The sequence below is a fragment of the Ixodes scapularis genome, unplaced genomic scaffold (assembly GCF_016920785.2).
Source record: "Ixodes scapularis isolate PalLabHiFi unplaced genomic scaffold, ASM1692078v2 PGA_scaffold0__279_contigs__length_252992795, whole genome shotgun sequence".
Taxonomy (NCBI): Eukaryota; Metazoa; Arthropoda; class Arachnida; order Ixodida; family Ixodidae; genus Ixodes; species Ixodes scapularis.
The window spans coordinates 82,598,255-82,622,359 of NW_024609835.1; the positions used below are offsets into that span (position 1 = coordinate 82,598,255).

Genomic DNA, 24,105 nt, shown 5'->3' on the forward strand with positions numbered 1-24,105 from the left:
ATCTCACCTTAAATCAGTGTCAATGTGAATGCGTCCGACTTCTCAAAATCATGGGGTTGTGAAATTAAAACCTATAATATAGGTTAAGCTTAGCTTCGCTTAATTCGAGCGGTGCGCACGTGAGTGCACGCTTAAGACTGGCTGAGAGATTTTGTGTTTGAATGATGTCCGACGTCGTGCCAATAACACCACCTGGAACAATCGAAGCCTGCGCAACGTAGTGGTGACGTCCTCACAGTGAGATCGGGCGAATACACTGATTGGTCAGAGTTCGGCTGCGTCACTGCGTCAGGGTTCGGCTGGGCCTACACTGTTAGCATAAATAGCACGCCCAGTTTGTGACTGGTGTTATTCGTGAAAACTGCTGTGGGGCGCTGATGCGTCTTTTTTTATACTGCCACCACCCTGAACGTTGAAGATACACGGGCCCGTAGCACTGCATTATGCTGAATCGCGTACTCCTTCTCTGTTGACGTCGCTTTCCTGGTACCACTAATGGGTACTACAAGCGTTTAAACAGTGTGCATCGTCTCGCCTACATCCCCGGTGACGTACTCGACCTCTTTAAACTTCATGCTTCCGTCATTTTGGAGTACGCAAGGCAGTTATATCGTTGCTCTGGTTTCGGTTATAAAAGCAAGGCGAAACTTTCTTAGTTCCCGCCCTCAGTACACGTTGGACATATTCCGCACTTTGACACCGGATAACTGAACGAACGAGGATTTACATTCACTTCAGAGGTCACTCTTGCCGCTTCCTCACCGTCGAGCAGCAGGATCAGCTGGCGACAAGCCTCGGATGAAAGGCTTGAGCATCAACAGCTCAAGCGCACTCGGTGCCGATGCGGGCGATGCGTTTTTCTGCCAACCGGGAGGCTAGCACAGACCGGTGACCGTTTCAGCTCTTTTTCATGACACAGTGTTGCCGAGAGCAGGGTAAAATACAACTACACGAACTACCGAAGCAAACGCACTGCTATCGTAAATCTTGGCTTGCGATTGCGCATTTGTAGATCATCTTATTCGTTTTGCTGGAGAGACGCAAACGACGTGCGTAACAAAATCGCTTGCATATTCCGGATACCTCGCAAAAGCATTTACTCAGTCACCTTGCGAAAAGCGCGAAACACGGAGTCCGCACCGTCCTAAGCTTCCCCTGTCCTTCACCTGCTTTAGAGCAGTTTGTACCTGCTAGTAGCTACATATGCCTACTGAAACTGAAACAGGGCAGTGACAGAGAGAAAGAGACAAAGTTGGGAAAGCTTGCTTGCTCTCTCCAATGTCTCGCCTCTCAAGTGATTGTACCATAATAAATGCACCAACGCCTCTTCCCAAAATAAAGAAAATCCCCTACGTTCACTACGTCAAAAATGGTCTCACTACATGCACCTGTGGGCAGGTAGGAAATCTTGCCCTAATTTATTCACGCCGCATGATCAGCGCAACAAACTCGCACGCGATTTGCAGGAAAATATCGGTGGTGACTTAAGTTTCCCTGTATTTCTGTATAACCGGTCGTTTGCAGGACCGAATCATCTACACGAGCGGTGTGCGTCGCTGTGCAAACGCAGTCCAACACAAAGCACAAAGACGTCAGATTCAGGACAACAATCCGGAGTCCATTATTCAATTAAAACGACGTAGTTTTGTTAAAAACGCCCGCAGCTTCTTACTCGCCCGCATTTTCTTACTCACGGTATGCGTCGAGATGCTTCCACAATTTGAAACGAAACGATGGAAGATTTACTTTTAAAAGCGCTCGCTGCGTCCTCCCAGACCAGCTGGATCGGATCAGCTGAAGACGACGGGACTGAACCCGTTGGGCCTCCACCCCACAACAACCAATTTGCGTCCGTGTTAGTGTGGGTTTCTACCTCCAAGCACCGAGCACTTTGAATGAGGATAAGATACGTAAATATTCTGGTGAAGCCTTTATTAGGGCTATTAAATTGTCTCTCTCGGTGTCCTCCGTGACGGTCCATGCCGTAACAGCAACTGAAAGAGGACTAGTTTGTCCCAGGTCTGCTGATTTTCTGTTATCCCTTGGATTTTCAAAGCGGAATGTTTCATCCCTGACACTGGAGGTCCTACGGGGAACGCTCAGTTGTTTTTATCATTTTATGCGTGGGACCAATCGCAGTGTTTGATGTATTTATGACGGATTTGAAGATTGCTAGAAATGTGGACTTTAGATTTTATATAGATATGTATGTATTTGTTAAATATTGTATAATGATGAAGTGTGTTTTATGGTTTTTATGTTTGCGGCGAAATACACAGTGAGGGCATGATGCAGAGCCGTTCATACTTTAGGTTAAGCTTCCTCAAAAAGCGAATGTATTGAACTTGTTCAATAAACAGAATTGCACACTCGTGGACCCTGTGACTTCCTTCGCTTTCAAAGCACACACGACGATTACGATTGATACTTTCCGTCTTCTGGGAATATCACAGGGGCACTTCTTCGGTCACGTCTTCGCAACATGTGCCTACGAGCTTCTAGCGTCCCGACAAACCAAAACAATACCTGCGCCATGCTAAACGTGCCTTGTTGCCAGATTTTCTCCGACCAAACAAAGCAACGAAAGCAAACCGGCTCTAGCTTCCAGCGTACATCGGCGTTGCGCCGATGCCAGATTTTCTCTGTCAGCTCTAACTTAAAGATGACCAACAGATACAGCAACTGGTATAAAGTTTTAATATGGCGGCCACCACGGATCGCCGTAAATTCTGAGGAGGGAGCATAAGAAGCGGCGGCACCTTAGCTTGCAGTTGAAGGGTTGAAGCCAAAACGAAATCAATTGCAGTATCACGTGTTCAGATCGAGGGGGGCACGTTTTGTATATCCACTTTAACTGTTTAGGACGAGTAATTAGACCCATAACTTTATTTGCCGTGTGTAAGAAACTATTATCAAGACCTATAAAATAAAAACAAACATGGGCGACAAGAGGGAAGCCGCATTGCCATCGGCCAGAATCAATGGCAGGAATGGCAGCGAGCGCGGTAAGGGCGGTGTTCGCCCCGTCCCGCGACATGGCGTAAATGCTTTTGGTGCATATCTGTCTCCGAGACATGTTTCTTTCCGCGGCATTTGTCTCGACGGTCCTTTCTATACTCCGCGACAACTTTTCTTGGCAATGAAGTGGAAGGTACAGGCCCGCGTCCCCCCTCTGATTTTGAGTGTGCGCGGGCTCTCCTCCACTCCCCGGAAATGGGGGAGGAGGAGAGCCTGCGTACACTCAAAATGGGAGAGGGGACGCTGGCCTTTACCTTCCACTGCATTGCCAAGAAAAGTTGTCGCGGAGTATAGGTGTGTCCCCAAGCATTCCGGTGCTTCGATAGCCGGCAGTGTTGCGGTCGTCGTCGGGGGTGATGCGCGTTTTTGAGGTCGGCTACACGGCTATGCGTGTATGACCAAACCAAAACACGTTTTTTACAACCTCGCATGATTCTTGAACGAATTGTCCATTACTCAACGTGTAAATTTATGGTAATTTGTGTAAATCGCGTGCTTTTCACCTCAAATATTCACTAAATACACGGTACTTGCTAACATGGTAGTGTCCAATCAACGCGTAGGGCGCTTGGCATTGGGCTCGTGTCCAATTGCTGAGTTGTCGCCATCATCCAACTGTGATGACCTTTTATGTGAGGAACAGTGGGGCGTTCGAAGCACTTCATTATTCTAGGTGGTATTGATTATGGCCGCTGGTAACCACTTTCGGCGAGAGAATACTATGGAGAGCCTAGATTGTGGAAAGGATCCATCTCAAACCACGGGGAGCGTTTGCATGCAATCTAATGGTGGACGGCGTCTCCCGAGCCCGATTGGTCGATAAAGCGGATGCGTAGCATTGCCGCGTGGCGAGGTGGAAAGCAGTACAGACAGCAGGGGGATGAAGGTGTCGCCGCTTTCCCTGCAACCTCTTCGGAATCTACGGCGCTCCATGCTGGCCGCCATATCAAAACTTTACTCCAGTGTTGCTGCATCTGTAGGTCATCTTTAATATAGAGCTGACGAAGAAAATCTGGCCACGGCGTAACTTCTATGTACGCTGGAAGCTAGAGCCGGTTGGCTTTCGTTGTTTTTGTTTCGTCGGAGAAACTCTGACAACAACGCACGTTCAACATGGTGCCGGTATTGTTGTTGTTTGACGCGACGCGAGAAGCTCCGCGGTTTGCGAGCACATGCAGCGAAGACGTGACCGGAGAAGTGCCCCTGTAATGTTCCCGGAAGACGGAAAGTATTATTCGTAATAGTCGTGTGTGCTTTGAAAGCGAAGGGAGTCACAGGGTCCACGAGTGGGCAACGACAAGACAAGGTTCACGACAGCGCTGCTTTGACTTTGGCTATCTCGTTCTGTTTGATGCAACACGTCGATGCGGCAAAGATCTGAAACGTTCGTGGTGTGTGGTCTGGTGCTTTGAGGTAGAAACCTACACTAACACAGAGCACGAATTGGTTGTTGTGGGGTTAAGGTTCAACGGGTTCAGTCCCATCGTCGTCAGCCGATCCGGTCCAGCTGCTCCGGGAGGACACAGCGAGCGTCTTTAAAATTGAATCTTACTTCGCTTCGTTTCAAAATGTGAACGATTCCGACGGATAATGTGAGTAAAAAGCGGCAGGTGTTTTAACAAACTTGCGTCGTTTTAATTGAACAATGGACTCCGGATTGTTGTCCCAAATCTGCAGTTTTTATGCTCCGTGTTGATGGACTGCGTTGGCACAGCGACGTGTTCGCACAGCGATGCACGCCGCTCGAGTAGATGATTCGGTCCTGCAAACGACCGGTTATACAGAATTTCAGGGAAACTTAAGTCACCACCGATATTTTCCCGTAAATCTCGTGTGAGTCTGTGGCGCTCATCAGGCGGTGTGAATACATTCGGGCAAAATTTCCTCCCTGACCACACATGCATGAGCTTAGATCATTTTTTACGTAGTGAACATTTCGCTTTTTCTTTATTTTGGGAAGAGCCATTGGTGCATTTATTATGGTACAATCACTGGAAAGTTGAGAAATTAGGAAGAGCGAGCAAGCTTTCCCAACTCTGTCTTTTTTCTTTCTGGCACTACGCCTAGTTTCAAGTTGCAGTTTCAGTAGGCACACCTACTAGCAGGTACGAATTACTCTAAAACCGGTAAAATACGGGGAAGTCAGGACGGTGCGGACTCCGTGTTTCGCGCTTTTCGCAAGGTGACTGGATAAATGCGTTTGCGAGGTATGCGGAATATGCAAGCGATTTTGTTATGCCCATCGTTTGCGTCTCTCCAGCAAAACGGATAAGATGATCTACAAAAGCGCAATCACAAGCGAAGATTTACGATAACTGTGCGTTTGCTTCGGTGGTCCGTATAGTGCTATTTTAGCCTGATCTCGGCAACACCGTGTCATGACGAAGATCTGGAACGTTCATGGTTTCTGCTGGGCTACCGGTTGACAGAAGCCCGCATCGCCCGCATCGGCACCGAGTGCACTTGTGCTGTCGATGCTCAAGCCATTCATCCGCGGCTGGTCGCCAGCTGATCCGGCTGCTCGACGGTGAGGACGCGGCAAGAGCGATCTCCGAAGTAAATGTAAATCCTCGTTCATCCAGTTATCCGGTGTCAAAGTGTGGAAGATGTTCAACGTGTACTGAGGGCGGAAACTACGAGCGCTTTGCCTTGCTTGTGTAACGGAAACCAGAGCACTCCAAAGCATTTGTGTACTCCAAAATGACGGAAGCAATAAGCTGTCAAAAGCCTGTTTTTAGGGTTTCGAACAAAGTAAACAAGACAATAATAATTAAACGTCTTTTTTTTTTTGTTTGTATGCAGGAGGACTTACGTAACACAACAATACATTATCTTTCTCAAACGAAGAAAAAAAAGTAACGCTCAGCCCACCCTATATGGCAGCAACCCCTAACAGACAGAGACGCTCGCTAACCAACAACGCGTTCGTGACCTCCTCGCAGCTCGTATTGCGAACGCGGCCCATGGACCACATCACCCCGATCGAGCAGTTAGACACTGTGTAATAGAAGCTCTCTAAAAAACTGTAATAAACCATGGCTAAAAGCGCTAAAGAGACGTACCCAAGATATAAAACAAACACGGGCGCTACTCACAACTGTATTGGGAAATGAAGATGGAAGTACATATATATATATACTTATCTTCAGCCAGGCTACACATGCGCGAGATAGAAAAGCATAAACCCGTTTACAAGTATTTATCGAAGGAACGAACTCAGCAATATACAATGCTATTGGCGTGTCGCTGACGCACTGGGGTCCCCTCTTCTTGATAAAATATGCCTCTTGCAGTTCCCGTGCTCTTCGAATATTCTGCTTCTACCAATAATCTTGGTATCGCCGAAGCGTGGCTCGCATTCGCAGGCTCTACAGTGCGCGGGCAAACGAGCCCTGTCATGTATCTCTTGTATCTCGCGCATGTGTAGCCTGGGTGACAATAAGTGTATCAGATATATATATGTACTTCCATCTTCATTTCCCAATACAGTTGTGTGTAGCGCCCGTGTTTGTCTTCTATCTTGTGTGGGTCTTTGTAGCGCTTTTAACCATGGTTCAGTGCAGTCTACACCAACTAGCCCCAAAACAAGTTCTTTTACACTTCTTTCTCTAGAGAACGCGCTGAAACAATGACGCTATCTATAATATTCCCCTTGAAGCCTTCCAGCCTACGTGCATGTATATATATATATATATATATATATATATATATATATATATATATATATATATATGCATGCACGCCAGCTCTCTTCCCTTTCCCTTTCCCTAACTTTAATGCAATAAATTCAATAATCACCTTCTCCCCTCTTCGTTCTCAATATTACTACGGCTGCACTTGTCAATCTTTTCTCAATCCCATTATATATACGGTGCAGCCTGTCCCTATGGGGAGGAGTGGTTCCCTAGATACCCTGGAAGACGGGCCCTTTCCGAGATTTGCAAGCTGAGATGACGTGTCACGTCACTGCCGCATGTCGAAAATAGCGCGGGCCTTAAATCAGCAACGGTTGTCGTCTACCCAGTTAAGCGAATTCGAAACTAAACAGTACACAGAGAGCTGGTCAGAAATTGAGTCCGCCGAAACCAGTGGCCAGGATGGTCTAATCGGTTAAGGCGTCGCCCCGAGGCGAAGGTTGCGGGTTCAATCCCCGCTCCTGGCCCAATTTTTCGCCAGCTCTCTTCCCTTTCCCTTTCCCTAACTTTAATGCAATAAATTCAATAATCACCTTTTCCCCTCTTCGTTCTCAATATTACTACGGCTGCACTTGTCAATCTTTACTCAATATACATATACATATACACTATATACATATCATATAGTCTTCCTGACGAAGGCCGGACTCCGGCCGAAACGTCGAAGATTAAATCGTCCGTTGTTGCTGTTTTTCACTAAGGGTTTTTTTCTTCTCAGTTTTATATATATATATATATATATATATATATATATTTTTTTTTTTTTACTCGCCATTTTTTTACCATTAGCGTAAGACCCGTTCACACGCATGCGTTTGCCTAGGACCGAATTCTTGTGATCTCTTTCGACGAGAGGACACACTGGCACGCTGGCGCCATCTCTAGGTGACCTTGTAGTAAAATCTCGTTGTGAAAGATAATGATAGGTCTGAAGGTACGCAGTTTTAAGCAGTCGCAAGTGTGTAAGCCAGCCCTTAACACAATTTTGACAATTATAGAAGCTACCGTGTCTCGTAGCATAGAATGGAAATTTGATCTCGCAGGTACAGCGAAAACCTTCAAAATAGTTTTAGGCAATCGAAATGCCCGCGCCTGTGTGTGCTCTTCGCTTTCTCTTCGGTAATATTCTATACCGCCTTCTCCATTTGAGTGTTACCGACGCCCGACAAAACCTCTTTGCAGGATTTGATGTGGGTATGAACGACAAGCTTGAGGACATCGCTAAAATGTACGAAAGACTCGGTGTTTATAGGAATCGCTGGCAAGGCGACGGTATCACGAACTGCAAGTTCGTCTGGTCATATAAGCGACTGATGAAAGCGATTTCATACAGAGATAGCAACAAGTACATCGACAAGGTCTACTACTGGACCATAGACAAGAAAAAAACCATACGGAAAGTTATCCGGTGAGGAGATATGATTTTGTTTTAATATATATTTACGTTCCTCCTATGTTCAACTTTTATGCGGGTAATGTCAACTTGGAAAAGACCTCCGGTCACGTTTATAAGTTTGTTGTCTATATAACGTCTTTCTTTATAAGTGGCATTCCAGGTGTTTATTTAACAACAAAATTAAGTCAAAAAGTATCAGACGGCACAAAGTACATTCGAAGTATCGTTGGGCTATATTTCGGCTTCAAATTATTGAGGAGTTGCTATTTACTCCAGCGGGAGAGGATTACGTAATATACATTACACGCCAATAACATTTTAAGTACAGCCATATTTGATTGTGCGCTTTGAGTACAATAAATTTCTATAGTTTCAGTGGTGACAACCTTTCGTTGCCCTTTGTTTGTCTTGAATGTTCGTTCATCTCAATCCCTGCTTCTTACGTGCTGTTAATTATACGTTATAACTTCTACATCTAACTCTTTTTTTTTAAATTTTGGTCCGAACTGGCGCATGAGCTGGAGCGCATAAAATGCTTGAGAATCTCAATGCACACCTCAAAAGTTTACACTAACGCGCCAACCGCTAAAAAAGAAACTACACTAAAAAAAGTCAGCTAAAGTGTACTTCTTCGTTTCATAAAAAGAATAACAAAAAAATGAATTTCATGAAAGAATAACAAAAAAATGAAAAACGTTTGCAATTCTGTGTAAAGGGCCGCCCACACTAGCGAGAAAACGCGCGTGGCACGCCGATCGCGGCAAGTAACAAAATGTCGCCGAAGCACAGTCAGCGCCATGAGCGCGTGCAGAGACACGCCCTTTATCTTCCCGCTTAACCGATTTATCGGCGCGCCGGGCGCGTTTTCTCGCTAGTGTGGGTGGCCCTTAACGCCGAATTAGCGCGCAGATCTTGAGGAGGTGGAGGGGAGGGTATGCCCCTCCTCCCCTCCTCTCCTCCTCTTTTCTAACCTTTTTCCTCCTACCCCCTCCTCCTCTCCTCCTCCCCTCCACCTTTCCTCCTCGTCCCCTTCTCCGTGACGTCACGTGTGACGTGATTATGGGAAACGTCCTATAATGCAACACGCGTGTCACGTGACCCTAGTGACGTCACACGTGACGTCACGTGCTACTTCATTTTGGGAAAGGTACCGTAATGCAACGCGCGGGTCACGTTACTTTCGTGAAGTCAAAAGTTACGTCACGTGTGACGTCATTATAAGACACGTCCCATAATGCAACGCGTGGTCTCGCCGACGGCGACGACGACGCTCAAGCCGAAAACGGGCGCCTATGAGCTGCGCTCTGTAATATAATGATTTACACCAAGGCTTTGAGCGTTCAAAGATTCACATAAAGTGACGTAGACTTACTTTGGACCCTAAGCAACTTCTTGGGATCTTTATTATTATCATTATTATTATTCTAAGCTGGTTTGGCGCAAATGAGACGAATTTTCGAATAGTCACTAACAGGAGCACATGCGTGTACAGGTGGCAGCGAACAACAATAAGAGATGTTCTGGAATGCACAGGCACCATGGTATCATATTCTTACCCTGTGCAGCATGGCCTAACGTGTCTTCTTCAGCCAATACAATCTGGAAAACAAAGCCCGTGACCCCCCTCCCCCCCTCCCTCCCTCCCTCCAAAAAGCGTCACCACTAGTAGATCGACGCACTGCGATCCAGAGGTTGCGTCAGCACCACCGCCAACGCGTCTCGCAGCGTCTCCCAACGAGCGCGACGCTAGCCGGCTGCGACGCCAAGACGGACGCCTGCCCCCTTGCTTTGACTCTCGTCGAGCTTCAGGGTGTTTGCCGCTTGGCGCGGGTCGGAGGCCCACTAACTATGACGGCACGTACAGGCCTTGTCTCCTACACGGTTTCGCTCCAGCGGGCACCAACTTAGGCACATTCTGATCCGCACCAAGTTCCTATAGCTCTAGTAACTTGAAATTACGTGGAGAGCAAGTCGTCTGCTTTTTGCGCAGGAGTTGCGGTGACGTCAGCACGACGCCGAGCTCTCATTGGTTTTGATTGAAAAGATATAGTGGGAACACCTCAATTCTAGATGCCTTGAGGTCTACCCAGCCACGAGAGCAGTAACTCTCATCTGAAAGTTGATCTGTTATATTCAGCCTTAGGAGTTCCGTACACAGATTTGGCATACAGGTACAGCCCCGCGAAGTGTCTGTGCGTGTTTTTAATGCAAAATTACATTCTTTCCAAACCTAACTAGTGATTGCGTTCGCGAGACAAGAAAGAAGGCTTTGTCTTTTCGCTAGTATTGCTTGGCGACGCTTTTGAAAAGACGCGGCAATTTTGAATGTGCCCGTTAGATCGATAGATCAAAGTGTAACTGGAAGTTATCAGCTGTACCAGGAAAACTTATTCAGGTCATATGCGCTTTAAAAAGGCGGTGCAACAATTCTTGTACTTTGCGAGAATACCGCTGAGAACGAATCCCTGACGTTTATGACCAATCAAAGACGCGCTCGTTTTTATTCCCACGCAATGAACGTCGAAGAAAAAAAGAAAAGGAAAAACGAGCAGTTTTCGCCCCCTCAACTTGCAGCCAGAACATGCCGCCACGTGATCTGGAGTGATTATAGGCCGCCAATGTCGTTTCGTTCATAATCACGCGCTGAGGTTGGCAAAGCACAGGACACGCGCAGAGTTTCAGACATTGTTAGGGTTCGGCTATTGTCGTCATTGCCGCGATTAAACACGAGCCACTACTGGAATGCCTGTCGAGCTATTGATTATCACGAGCCTAAATGGAGTGCTCGCACAACGCTCGAGTCCAATCTATGAGCCGCATTCAAATACCGTCCCTGGGGGATACTGCGATCCAGACTACGTCATCGAGTTTTGCGAGGGAGAGATTGAAAGGAGACGCTCGCTTTTATCCTTGAAATTACACCGCAACAAAGACGTTTATTGGACAATGGCGTTGCGGGGAGTACAGTTGGGTCCCACTAGTGCCAGTGGACTCGTGTAAAGTGAAACAAACTATTCCAATTGAATATCGTTGCTCCACCCTGTTTACAAGGTGTGTAATATTTTTATTTTTGCACGTTTCTTTACAGGAAGGGTGTGGACGCTATCATCACGAACTACCCAAACCGTGTAAGAGAAGTTCTAAAGGAACGCGAGTTCGAGAAAACTGTCCGACTCGCAACCTACTTGGACGACCCCTGGGTGAGGTTTCGGACTAAAAGAACGAAGCGCGGATTCAGTAAATTTGACTCAGATATGGACGAAATGGTGGATGAAACCAGCGAGTTCGATTTCGAGCCTTTTCCCCTCCCGGTGTCTCCTCGAAAGCCGCGCCCTTCCAGGAATCGTGCCATACGAGATAGTCACAACAAATGGCCACAGTACAGTCACTTGAGACCATTTTACTAAGCCAGGTCACAATAAAGTGTCTGCCGAACATATGTACCCCGAAGTAAAGATTATTCAAACTTCGAAAATTTTGTCGTGTGCCGTGCGGTGTGCGCTTGCCCCCTCAGTCACGTTTTATTTTCTTGCTTAAGTATATAGCCAGACGAGCAAACACCAAGCATTTATTCTTAAAGATGGTAAATATCGCTTCGTAAGGTTTGACAATGAGACACGTATTGCTAGGTGCTATTCATAAATATCACCTTTTGTAAAAAGCGCTACCTGTATAATAGTTATCTGTGCCCGCAACTTCAAAATGAAAATAAATAAATTCGGTTTTAAGTTTCACTTAAAACGACGGAATAAAAGTACTTATTGACCGACATGGGATACCGCGCGGTCTTATAATGGTTTTTACGACAGGAATTGGAAATTATTATATGCCCTTCCTTCTCCGTATCCCCAGTCTCGGGTTTACAATGATGCTATGCTGGTTCATTATATGTTGCCCTGTTGACTTTCTTTTTTAAACCACAGTTTTTTTAACCGTTATTGCTTCAAATTAGCCCCCAAAAACGGCTACTCTGATTTCCGCGCTTCGTCTTGGTTTTTTTTGGGAGGGTGTATAAGCGAGGCGCTGGTAGAGCCATGCCCCCACATATCAACAAATAACTTGAAACTTGCGACTGAACGTAGCTGGAAAACCGCAAGCTCAAGAGCTGATGTCCGACAGCGCTTACCTTGAATATGCAAGAAGCGGTTTCTACTTTTTGTTTAGCGTAATAGGTACAGAAGACATAAAATAAGGTATACATTGTCACGCACGCCACATGACAAGGGAGATGTGAAATAAACAAACGAAAGGTTTAATGTGGCTGAACTTGTGCTAAACAAAATAAAGATCGATCGTCGAGACAACAGGAAGAGCGGGCGGCGGGTTGGCGGTGTAACAGCAAATGAGAGCGAGAGTCACTCGGCAAGGTCAGGGGCAGCTCCTTAGCTGGTGTGCGTCGGCATCGCGAAAATTCGGCCCGGAAGGTTCGAGCATTGAGCTTTCGGGGTTGAGAATGAACAGGCGCTTTTGAGAACAAGAAACTGGGATGAAATGATAAATGTTACGCCCCGAGTACGAAAAAACGCGAATCTTCTAGAATTCCGTGACCGAGTGTTTCGTGCTCGGCCCTGCCCGCGGCAATATGGTAATATTGGACTATATTATAAGTGTACCTTAGCACAAGGAGGTACCACGACCTTGAGGAGATTACTAAAGCAAATACAACAATATCTTAGAAGTAAAAATGATTCCAGGTTTTTTCGTTTTGTTTTCTTATAGTATAATGATTTCTTAATAACGACCTCTACAGTGAATTCACGGGGTGGCAGAACACTTGAAATGGCCGTTTTTATGGAGTTTTTATTCCGTAGTGAGGGGCTACTTTTCATAGAATTCGGGAAGAACTGAAAAGTGCACGGGCACCGTTTAGATCGGCACTCAAGGTGCGCGAGCGCGCGGGCGCTCACAGCTTTGGTTTTTGTTACCAAAGAAAGTTGTCTCCGTGCATGGAAAGTACCTAAAAAATGAAAGCCGTTTACAATTCCCTGTAACGCCGGTTAGAGCGCAGCTCTTGAGGAGGAAGATGGAAGCGTACTGAGGGATAGGTGACTCCTTGAGGTCACGTGACCTCAGGGGGGTCACGTGACTTCAGGGGTCACGTGACCTGGGGGTCACGTGACCTGAGGGGGTCACGTTACCTGAAGGGGTCACATGACCTCAAGGGGGTCACGTGACCTCGGGAGTCACGGGTCACGTGGCCTCGGGAGTCACGTGATCCGTGACACCCGAGGTCACGTGACCCCCTTAGGTCCCGTAACCTAAGGGGGTCACGTGACCTCGGTGGGTCACGTGACCTCGGTGGGTCACGTGGCCTCGGTGGGTCACGTGGCCTCGGGGGGGTCACGTGACCTCGCGGTTACGCCGTCGCCGACGCCGCTCAAGCCGGAAACGGGCCCCTAAGAGCTGCGCTCTAAAAAGCAAAGTCCGTTGTGGGGAACGAATAGATCAATCTCACCATCCAGTTTGACTACGCCACCGCTGCCGCAAGGCATCGAAAGAACTTTAGTACAGTGTAACTTTAGTCTTTCTGCACGTGCGACAACCCCGCTGGAGCTCTGTGCGACTGGAGCACGAGACCGCACGTGCCGTCTCGTGCACGGCCGTTAGTTTCTTGTGAACCAAAGTTAGGGCGGCGTCACGCATGCGCCGAACGCTTGGTGAGGTCGGTCTATGGGGAGTATCCACTGGCGGCCATACCCTATTGAAAATAATTCTAAAGGGCCCATCAGCTTTGAAGGATTATGGGACCTCCAGAGGCCTTCAAAACCCTTCAAAAATGCCCTTCAGGTATACCCCTCAGAAAAAACCCTCCAGCCCCACAGCACTTCAACCCAAACCCCTTAGGCCATCAACCCTTTAGACGCCCAAATGACTGTGAACCATAGACAAAAATTCAGTTCAAAACGTTATTGAAAATTTATTGCGGACATTGAGTTTTACTTGCGTATTAAAACTCAAAAAGACGATAAAAACCAACGCTTGTTCAAACCCGGGCGCAAGTAGCTGTCGACGAAAGAGATCATATCAAATAGGAACAACTAACTTCTTTATCACGACGAAAAATATCTTTCAAAGTACTCACAATGCCGTTGGGGAAATTCCTGATCTACGGTGGTTCAGCTAATAAAACGGAGCAGGTGCAGCTCACGTACACATACACAGTCTCAGTAAGCACGTTTAGCGAAAACGACGAACTCGCAAGCAGATCCCGTCACCGTTGAAAAATTCCGAGCACAGTCACGGTTTCTTGCACGATGTCGTCGGGGCGGCGTCTTCGGCGTATTTTTCGCTCTCTGGATGCTTCTGAGGCCGGTCGGAAGAAGAGCCGCAAGGAACAAGGCGGGACAGCGGCCGTCATCCACCGTCCCAGGACCCACAGTGTTATGTGCGAAGGCACTACATGCGGTGGGACGCTAATCCCGACTGTCAGGCTTGCTGCGAGTAGGCCGACACCGGCCACCATCTCCTTGAATGCGCTGAACACGATGGCGCTCGAGTGGTGCTGAAGGCGGCCAATGCCGAACTGGGGTTCACCTGCGGAACCAAGGAAGAAGCGGCACGGGTTAAAACAGACCAAGGGGCGAGCCCTCAAAGCAGTGCTTACCTTTCTGGATGTAGGAAACCGGTCCGTTCCAGATCTCCATGGCGGTGAGAAACAAACCGCCCACGAGCGGAAAGAAAATCAGGGTTGCCAGGTGCTTGTACTCTGACCCGCCAAATTTCTACGAGATATAGCCCAAAATTAGCCAAATGTCGATCCAATAAATAGCCCAAAAATAGCCAAAAAAAAAAACAGGCAATTTTATACGTTTGTTTTAAACACAAAAGACGACATAATACATTTTTATACATCAAATAGAAATATTCACACAACTAGCATCACTAGTTCGTAGAACCAACGGCTAGAACACGGGTGCATCACTACTGACAAAACGGGACCCGTATCGTTCCATTTTTTTTGCCCTTAGTCTTTAGAATTTTAGAACATAAGTAACGAATACTGTGTTGTGTGCTCTGCAATGGCGCCGAAACGCCCCAGAAATGGCGTCCCTTGCACGTTCGGCGAACTTCCTGAAACGCTCGTACGAGCGCATGTCAACATATTTTCCACTGTATTAATGGGACGCTTCGGGCGTATCGGGGTATGGTGACCAGAATGACGTCACGGGAAAACTATGCAGAGTTAAACAAGAAGTATAGGTGCATGACAATCAACAGGCAACCTGAGGAATGCGAAGAAGAGATGATGTTGGGGCCGCAAGGAATTGCGCCGTCACTGGTTGAGATGTAGGAAAAACAGCACACGCTGGCATTCCGACAAAATTCGAGGGTAAACAATTGCACAAGGTGCGCAAAGAGCAGACGAATTTGCTTGCTGTCGCATACTTATCAGGGTTAACAGACTGCAGTGCCAAATGTTTACGTAACTTACTCTAAAAATGCCATATTTGAGCCTATAAACCACTGATTTCTGCTATAAATTCAAGTGCTTTGAGGCATTTTGGTGTGCTCGGCACGGGTCAGAAATAGCCCAATACTAGCCAAATAGCCAACTGCCATTTTTTCCCGCCAACTGCAAATAAAACTAGCCCAATTTGGCTATTTATAACCCAACCTGGCAACCCTGAAGAAAATGGCTATAGCGGCCTCCTGACTTCTTCGGCTTCCTCACACCACTCTCTCCCGCCGACCATTGGAGAAGCGTGCTGTCCGGAACTGGCGGTATTGCACCCTCTCCCCATTGCCGGGCGGAGAGAAGTGCAGTGTGTGTGTGTAGGCATTGTAAAAGGGGGGGGGGGGGGAGGATTTGAGTTGCCTCTTCGTGTTTTTGGCAACGACGAAAAAGAGAGGACTTCCGACTCTGGTGAAAAGCAAAATGGTTTTGTTTATATATTTTTTTTTCCTTTTTTGGGGACCGTCCCCCGTAGGGAAACCGGTTCCCGGCACGAGTCGCTGCCGCTTCGCCCTCGGAGCCTCCCCAGCGTCCCTGAATTTGGGCAACGCGCTGCTCTCGGCTTGCAATTTTTTATTATTATTAGTGCAACAAGTAAAGCTTGTTCGCCTCAAAACGCCGCTCGGCCAAAAACACTCGGCCCGCGCCTTGTCAATTCTCCACATGGGGCGATCGAACCCGTAGCCCCCTTGGCGACCGAACACCCGGCCAGTGACAGACGGGTCGTGGAGCCCAGTTGTGTTTGATAGAAGAGCAGTAATAAAAAACTGTCCGTACACACATGCAATCGACATTCTCCAAATAATTATTTATTTTCCCTTTGTGAACAATACGTAGCTATGTTCTAATTTTGCGACATGTATTTTCTCCAGCTAGGCCGTGTCCCCACAGACATCTCAAGAAGCCTGAAGGTTTTCCCGACCCCATTAGAAAAGTTCTTGACAGGCTTTCAGACATTTCAAGGCATTGTAAAGGGGACTTCAGACATTTTAGGAGAGCCTCTGACGGGGCCAACGAACCCACCAGGAAATATCGGTGCACCTTTCAAACATCACAAGAATTTCTAAAGTCCCTTCACACCCTTTAAAGAATTCTTGAAGTCCCCTCAGAGCGATTTTTAATAGGGTAGCTGTGTGCGCGAATGCTGAGCGCGTGCTGACGGCGAGCTTCCACAGTTCTTTTGCAACGTGCATTCCGCACCATCAAGAGTGCCGGTCTTAGCAGCCTATTGGTGTGAGCTCGTTCTGATCATGCGCTCTAAACAGCACCCTCAAATATGGCGTCCAGTGAATACTCCCTATTGCTTCATCTTCGTTTACAAAACTAACTTGAAGTAAAATTAAACAGCTTCTACTTGTCACTGTGACACTTCAAATAAAATCGCAGCAATCCGAAGCATGCGGCCGGTGTTTTTGGTGAGCTGTACCGAGTATTTCTCCGAAACTTTCATTAATTCCTGCCAATAGGGTGGTTGAGAAAAACAACTTCATTCGGGGACCAAACTGCAAACCACAGCCGACGTCGGGGATGTTGAAATCATACTAATTATCTAGCTAATTACCTCAAATTTACTCATTAAGTTTTAATTAGTGAAAATAAACATACGGTTCCGATTAGTAACTGCTGGGCGTCAACGAAAACTCCTAAATTAGTCAATTTTAGAGCGACTTCAAGTACGTGGGAAGTTCGAGGCTGCACTAGAGGTGCAGCCTCTAGTGCAGCTTGCAGTATACGTAGGTGCCAACCGGAGACGCAAAGACGCGGACGATATTGTAACGACGAAAGTAAGTTCTCTGTTATCCGTTGATGAACGATACAGATATTTACAAACACAACTGTTTATTAGGGGAATGGGAGGTAAAACCTTTTACAACAGATATGCCAATTTGTCAATATTGGGAAACAAAATACTTAGACATACTCCTAACAACTGACGACTTTCCCTGCTGTCTTCCTCGACCACACACACCCTCATTGGGGACCCCGACTGAAGCCAAACTCGACAAACAAAGATCCACACAAAGGTGGGCGAGCCGAACTCCTTCACAGCCGTAAGGGTTCCCAAGTCTGCATGTCAGCGGGCGGAAGACTCCACAACCGAAGGGGGGCTGGACGTGCAGGTTGGACTCCAGAGGTAGGGTGATGTTCAGGGAATGGTATCCGGGAGCCAAGTCCTCTGCGGGCCCTTGGCAGCTGCTTCTATTGCGTTCAGCAGCATTCTGGAGTCACCCCGTCCACCAATCAGAAAGTGTTGGAATGACCAATCAACAGGGGTTACTTCAAGACCAGTCAAAAGGTTCAGAGCCCAAAGCAGACATCAGCATGACAAAACCAAGCGCATATTCAAGACAAAACACATTTCGGACGAAGTTCAAAAGATCAGTTAAAACAAGACAAAGCACGAAAGACGGCAGAGACGTTATACCTTTGTCAGATGGGGTGGTTTAGCGCACACCAAGCGAGTGCACTTCAACCCGTCGAAACACATTTCGAAGTGTGTCGGTGCTACACGGGAAAACTTCGTGTCACTCCAAAATTACGGTAATGACGATGGCTAAAGTAATTGTAACTCAAGATATTAAAGTGCATACGCATATTTTCATAAATAACTTCGTCGTTTTATTATAAACACGTTACCACACATTGTTGCACTAAGTCACGAGCTTTAATCCGGAATTAATTCAAATTTGATGGCTATGATCAGCCATTACAAGCCAGGAAAGTTCAAAATCTAGACATCACTTTCATTCGCCATAACAAAAAAAAAAAATACTGGGGTGTGTGCATGTGTATGAGCGACTTGTCTCCCTGCTGTAAATGAGCAATTTAGCCAGTGCAATACAACCGCGAGCCTGGGGTCTTTAACGTGCACCACACATTAGTGATACACGACCGCACGTTGGTACGATGCTCATCCAGATCGATACGGGCAGGGGTGGGGATTGAACTCAGGATTCTGGGTTCTGCAGCACGAGCTTTCGCTCCGGGTGCTCCGAGCTGGTGCGCACGAGGCGCCGCGAGCCAACTTGGCCACTCGCCACTCGCCACAACAAAACATCATGCAGTGTGTGGAGGACGAGCTGGACAGCGATATCTGCGATCTTGGACAGTGGAAGCGCGTGGCGGGGGCACCTTTCTTCGTGAGAACCCAACGGCTTTCAGAAGAGAGGCAGCTGGCTGGAGCTGGATGCCGACGCAAAGGCAAGAAGTTCGAGTGACATCGACCAACAGCTGCAGGTCAATGCCTTCACCATAGCCGCTCTCATGACCAACAGCCTACCCGTGACCAGTCGAGAACGGTGGAGTTTCCAGAGGAACAAACTGTGGCTCGAAGACACCTTACCCTGTTTGGGCTTGTTCCATTTCAAGCAAGCATTTCGCGTCTCTCCTGCCACCTTCAGATCCCGGGTGGAGTCTTGCAGGTGGCTCCTGGCTGTCACTGGCCGTCGCGAAGGGGCCAAGGCTGGAAACTATAGACTAGCCGCTTGTTTTCTACAATGCACTACTTTCTTGCCAACAGAAAAGAAGTACGCGTGTAATATGACTCCTATCAAAATAATACTAATTTTCCGCAACGTTACTTTCTTCTATTATTTTTACTCCTTTAGCACTGCTATCGAGATTACACACTCGGTCTACTGGAGCGGGCGTAGTGTGGTCCCCGACCTCACTTTATCAAAAGTGTGTTCTTCGGGCAGGGCTGAGCTAAGGATCACTGGGTTCTGCAGCGCGAGCTTTCTCTCCACGCATTCCGATCTGGTGTGCGCTAGCCCACTCGACCCCCGATACCCCTTAATAAAGGCACGTTAAAAAATTTATACGTTTACGATTCTCTGTAATGCCGAATTGGAGCGCATCTCTTGAGGGGGAGGAGGAAAGGGTACGAAGGGGAGGGTATGCCCCTCCTTTTCTTCCGTACCCCCCCCCCCTCCCCCCAGTTAGGGGAAAATTTTCCTTAAATTTCCCGCTAAATATTTAGCGGAAAACTTTTCCGCTTAACTTAGCAAAATTTTTACCGCCAAATTTAGCGGGAAGATTTTAACCTCGTGACGTTACGTGTGACGTTATTTTGGGAAACATCCCATTATACAACGCGCGGTTACGCCGACGCCGCTCAACCCGAAAGCGGATGCTTAGAAGCTGTACTTAAAGCCACGTTACATTATTGAACGATTTGTACGCCAATTAAATGATTCTGATCGATCATCGCAAGCCAAGATAAAGAGAAGCGCATGTCCAACTTTGGCGTTCCGCTTCGTTTCACGGAAATCTACAAGGAGGCCCTGAAACTGCCTAATTATATCATAATTATCGTGTTGTCTCGAATAGTTACATGGTGAAACAAAAGTAAGCTCTATCCTTCTCTGCTAACCAAGATAGCCTTGAAATTACTGACTTTTGTCGTCGTCTTCTATGAATTCACCGAGGCGCTAATCTTGCTTCAGATCCCCCCCCCCCAGCCTAAACTCCAAGTCTACTCCACTATTTTTTCGCAATGCCACTCTTCTTCATGTCTTCTATTTCACGAATTTCTTATTCTTTATAAGGAGGAGGAGGAATAAACTTTCAATAAATAGAGCTTCAGATGCCGATGGTTGGGCGCCCGCCGATGGGGGGCCTCCTCTAGTCCGGGAAGCCCTGGTCCGCGCTGGCTTTCCGGGCTCTCTCCACCAGGCTACGCTGGGCTGAGAGGTCGGAACCGGTCAGCTGGTCCACCCACTGCTCGTAGGTTGCGTGAGGGTTGGGGGCAAGGGATGGGGTTTGCAGACACTCCCAGACCATGTGGTACAGGGTGCCAGGCTGGAAGCAAAAGTTGCAGGCAGCAGGATATAGGGTGGGGTACATGGCGTGCAGTAGAGTGCCGTGGGAATACGAGTTAGTTTGTAGCCGACGAAAAGCGGTCGCTTCGGCTCTGGATAGGGGGGGGGGGGGGGTGCGGTGGCGGGAACTGTCGTCATTCGTGGCGGTAATGAGCGAGGATGTCCGCGTATTTCTGAAGAGGAGTGGGTTTGAAAGTGCATGAGGTTTGCGTGTCGTTGCCTTCTTGAGAAACGGCCCGGTGTATATGAGCGCGGGCAGCGGCGTGTGCCGCTTCCTTTCCCTCGAAGGACTCGTGTCCGGGGGTCCAGGCGATATGGAGTTCCGGGAGCTGACGTACGTTTTGTAGACCTTTGAGGGCCGCTGGTGATATGCGGCCAAGTAGGAAGTTGCAGCAAGCGGCTTGAGAGTCGGTCAGTACAGTGATATACTCGTTGCCAGGGGTGGCCGTCAAAGCAATGGCGACCTCTTCTGCTGTCTCGATAGACGTAGTGAGGATTATAGCTGTCGTCAGTTCTTTGCAATGGGCGTCGGTGACGCTCACGGCGTGGGCTGCTTGTTTGGGGTACGGGGAAGCATCCGTGTAGCGAGTAAAAGAAGAATCCGAGGAGTGTTCGTATTGGGTTTTGAGGGCTCGTATCCGGGCTTCTCGGCGTGCCTTGTTGTAGATGGGATGCATGTTTCTTGGGATAGGTGCGACTTTGATGGAATGTCGGATGGCGAGAGGGATACGTTTCTTCTGCTCGCATTCTGCAGGAGGCGTGTAGCCGAGCCGGCTGAGCGTAGCTCTTCCTACCGATGTGAGCTTGAGTTGGGTCAATTGTGAGACTTGATGGGCTTCTTGTATTTCCTCCCATGTATTATGGACGCCGAGCTGCAGGAGTTTTCGTGTGGCCGTCTTTGGGGGTAGTCCCAGGGTGGCCTTGTATAGGCTTGGCGAATGGCAACGTTGAGTTTCTCCTTCTCCGAGGATTTCAGGGCCAAGTACGGTGTCCCGTACGTGACTCGGCTGATGAGGATAGCTTGAATTATGCGTAGAGTGTCCGTTTCTTGTAGTCCAAAGTGGCGATGAGAGATTCTGCGGATGAGGTGCATGAGTTGAGTGAGTGTGCGCTGCAGGAAGAGGATGGTCTGGGCGCCTGAGCCATCTTTTGGTATATTGAGGCCCAAGATGCGAAGGTGTGGGACGTTGGGGACGGGTTGGTAGTCAATGGTGAGCCCTGGACCTGGTATGGGGTCTTTGTTTTTCTTGTATGTTCTCTTGCACAGCGTTAGAAGGGCATATTTTTCTGGGGCGCATTCAAGTCCCCTGGGTTGCAGGTATTTTTGGTTGGGACCCAGAGTGTTAGATCGTCTGCGTAGATGGCGTGATGTAGGTTCGGGATGGCTTGTAGTAGGGGTGGCAAGTCCTTCATGGCGATGTTAAACAGTAGGGGGGACACTACCGACCCTTGTGGCGTGCCTTTTGGTATGGATGTGAACGTGTCGGATCGAAGGTGTCCTATACCTACTGTTGCCATGCGGTTGGGGAGAAATGAGGCGAAGTATTTGTATGTGCGCTTGCCACAGTTAGTGGATGCGACGCCTTGAAGGATGGCCTGGTGTGAAATGTTGTCGAATGCCCCCTTAATTTCTAGGGTCATGATCGACCGCTTGCTGTGTTCATTCAAGCTGTCCAGCACTTCCTCCTTGAGCTGAAGCAGTATGTCGTGGGTGGACAGATGCGGGCGAAAGCCGTACATTGTGCCGGGGAAGTAGCCTTTGTCCTCAATGTGAGGCGACAGCCGGTTGTGGACCATGTGTTCGAACAGCTTGCCGACGCAGGGAGTGAGGGAGATGGGCCTGAGATTCTTGGGGTTCAGGGGTTTGCCGGGTTTTGGAATAAAAGTGACGTCGGCGTGTTTCCACTGAGAAGGCAGGGAGCCCGCCAGCCAGCAGTCGTTGATATAGTTTAGCAGATTTTCCAGTGCAAGGTGATCGAGGTTTCGAAGTAGCATGTTGGGTATTTTGTCTCGACCCGGGGTGGTGTTGCGGGTGAGAGTGTACACCGCCGCCTCGATTTCAGCAAGTGAGAACAGTTATTCCTTTTCAGGGTTGGGGTCACCCGTGTAGTCTGGTGCCCGCTTGGGTTGGGCGTGAGAGGGGACCGCCAAAGGTTGTTTGAGTTCATCTAACAAATCGGCTTCAGTACCCGGGTGGTTGTGAATTAATCGGCGGAGTTGGTGGGTCGTGACCGCCTTGGACTCGCCGGTCCCCAACAGGGAGCGTAGCAGGTGCCAAGTTCGGCAGGTCCCCGGTGTTCCTTGGAGTTTGTCACAAAGTTGCATCCAGTTTAACTGGCTAAGTTGGAGGGCGTATGCTTCCGCTTCTGCCGTTAGTTTTGCAATGCGGGTCTTCAGTTTGCGGTTTGTCTTGTTTTTCCTCCACCGTCTGAGTAGCCCGCTGCGAGCGTCCCAGAGGTGGAGGAGATGGGCGTCGATGGCGGGATTGTCCTGCGTAAGGGAAAGTTCCTTGGTGCTTTCCCGTGCCTTCTCAAGGAGCTGGGCAGTCCAATCCTCGAGGCTTATGATGGGACCGGTGGGAGTTGCTTCTCGGAAATTTTTCCAATTGGCGATGCGTGCAGTGCCAATTTTTTGGCTCCTGGCCCTTTGGTGTGGGATTTGGAGCTGTATTATGTAATGGTCACTGCCCAGAGTTTCGTCCAGGCGCGACCACGTAGCCTGTTTGATGTTGTACGTAAACGTCAGGTCGGGGGTCGTATCCTGCGAGACGCTGTTGCCAATTTTAGTGGGAATGTGGAGGGAGTTACATAGGCAGAGTTGATTTTGTAGAGTAGCTTCGTGTAAGCTTGTACCCTTTTTGTTGTTTCTGGGGTAGCCCCAGGCCGCATGCTGGGCATTGAAGTCCCCGAGGACCACGAGTTTTTGGCCCCTGGTACGTTGGCGGACGATTCGTAAAAGGCGGTCGATCGCCGGGAGAGGCTGTGTTAGAGGACTGTAGATGTTAAGGACGTACAGGCTGGCTTCTGTCTTTTTACGTGGTAGGAGCTCGACGAAAGTACAATCTATTGTTGTAGGTAGAGTGTGCCTTTGGGCGGTTTGGGTGGCTTGAACAAGGACGGCTGTTCGGGATGTTGGATCAGTGGCATATGTCGTGTAACCCCGAAGCGACACGTTGTCCGTATTCGTTTCTTGAAGGGCGATGAGGTCTGGCGAGTGTTGAAGGGCGCGCAGAGTGAGCGATGGTTTCTTGTTGCGAAACGAGCGACAGTTCCACTGCCATACGGTCAGCGGGGTTGGGGTGCGGATGAGTTCTTGGGCAATGGGGGGGTTAGTCATCATCAATTTGGAGGGGAGGGGACGTGTCGCCGGAGGTGCGGGGTAAGGTGCACTGTGTGGGCTTTTTGCGCGCCTGTCGCTTTGCTTCTTCGATGGCGTGGATGCGCTGATCGAGGTCGATCAAGCGGCTGTTGAGGCGTTCGCCCATCTCGTAGATGATGCGCTCAAGGCGGCTAATATTTGTCGGAACGGGCGTAGGGGCGCGAGAGGTAAGTGGTATGGCCTCGGGGTCCCTATCAAGGGTCGGGCCTTGAGGGCGCTGAATTTCGGGGTGGGCTGGCAGCACCATTTGCGTGAGGGGTGGTGTGGCATCGGGGTCCCTCTCCGGGGTCGGGTCTTGAGGACGTTGAACTTGGTGCTGGAGTAACAGCTCTACTTGCATGAGAA

At 48.5% G+C, this 24,105-nt stretch overlaps 2 protein-coding genes across 2 annotated transcripts in view; one reads left to right on the forward strand and one right to left on the reverse strand.

The window, feature by feature from the left end:
• The window catches only part of LOC115322758 (dermonecrotic toxin SPH-like), a 45,448-nt gene extending 33,932 nt beyond the window's left edge, over positions 1–11,516 (forward strand). Inside the window, exons 5-6 of the mRNA XM_040218149.1 lie at positions 7,896–8,121; positions 11,198–11,516. Of these exons, the coding sequence (XP_040074083.1) occupies positions 7,896–8,121; positions 11,198–11,516 (545 nt within the window). The remainder of the gene's footprint in view (positions 1–7,895; positions 8,122–11,197) is intronic.
• A 9,680-nt stretch (positions 11,517–21,196) lies between these two features.
• On the reverse strand, positions 21,197–23,718 carry LOC115322751. Its single transcript, XM_029983104.2, has 2 exons — positions 22,485–23,718; positions 21,197–21,669 (listed from the first exon to the last, which is right to left on the reverse strand). The coding sequence occupies exons 1-2, from the start codon at positions 23,716–23,718 to the stop codon at positions 21,197–21,199; spliced, it is 1,707 nt and encodes a 568-aa protein (XP_029838964.2).
• Positions 23,719–24,105: the final 387 nt, after the last annotated feature.

Bases quoted from the DNA above. Each gene is read 5' to 3' on its own strand.
- LOC115322751 (XM_029983104.2), bottom strand. From the start codon at position 23,718: ATGACTAACCCCCCCATTGCCCAAGAACTCATCCGCACCCCAACCCCG. The intron at 21,670-22,484 runs GTGACCCCAACC...AATGCGCCCCAG, and splicing joins GCGGGCACCAGACTACACGG to AAAAATATGCCCTTCTAACG.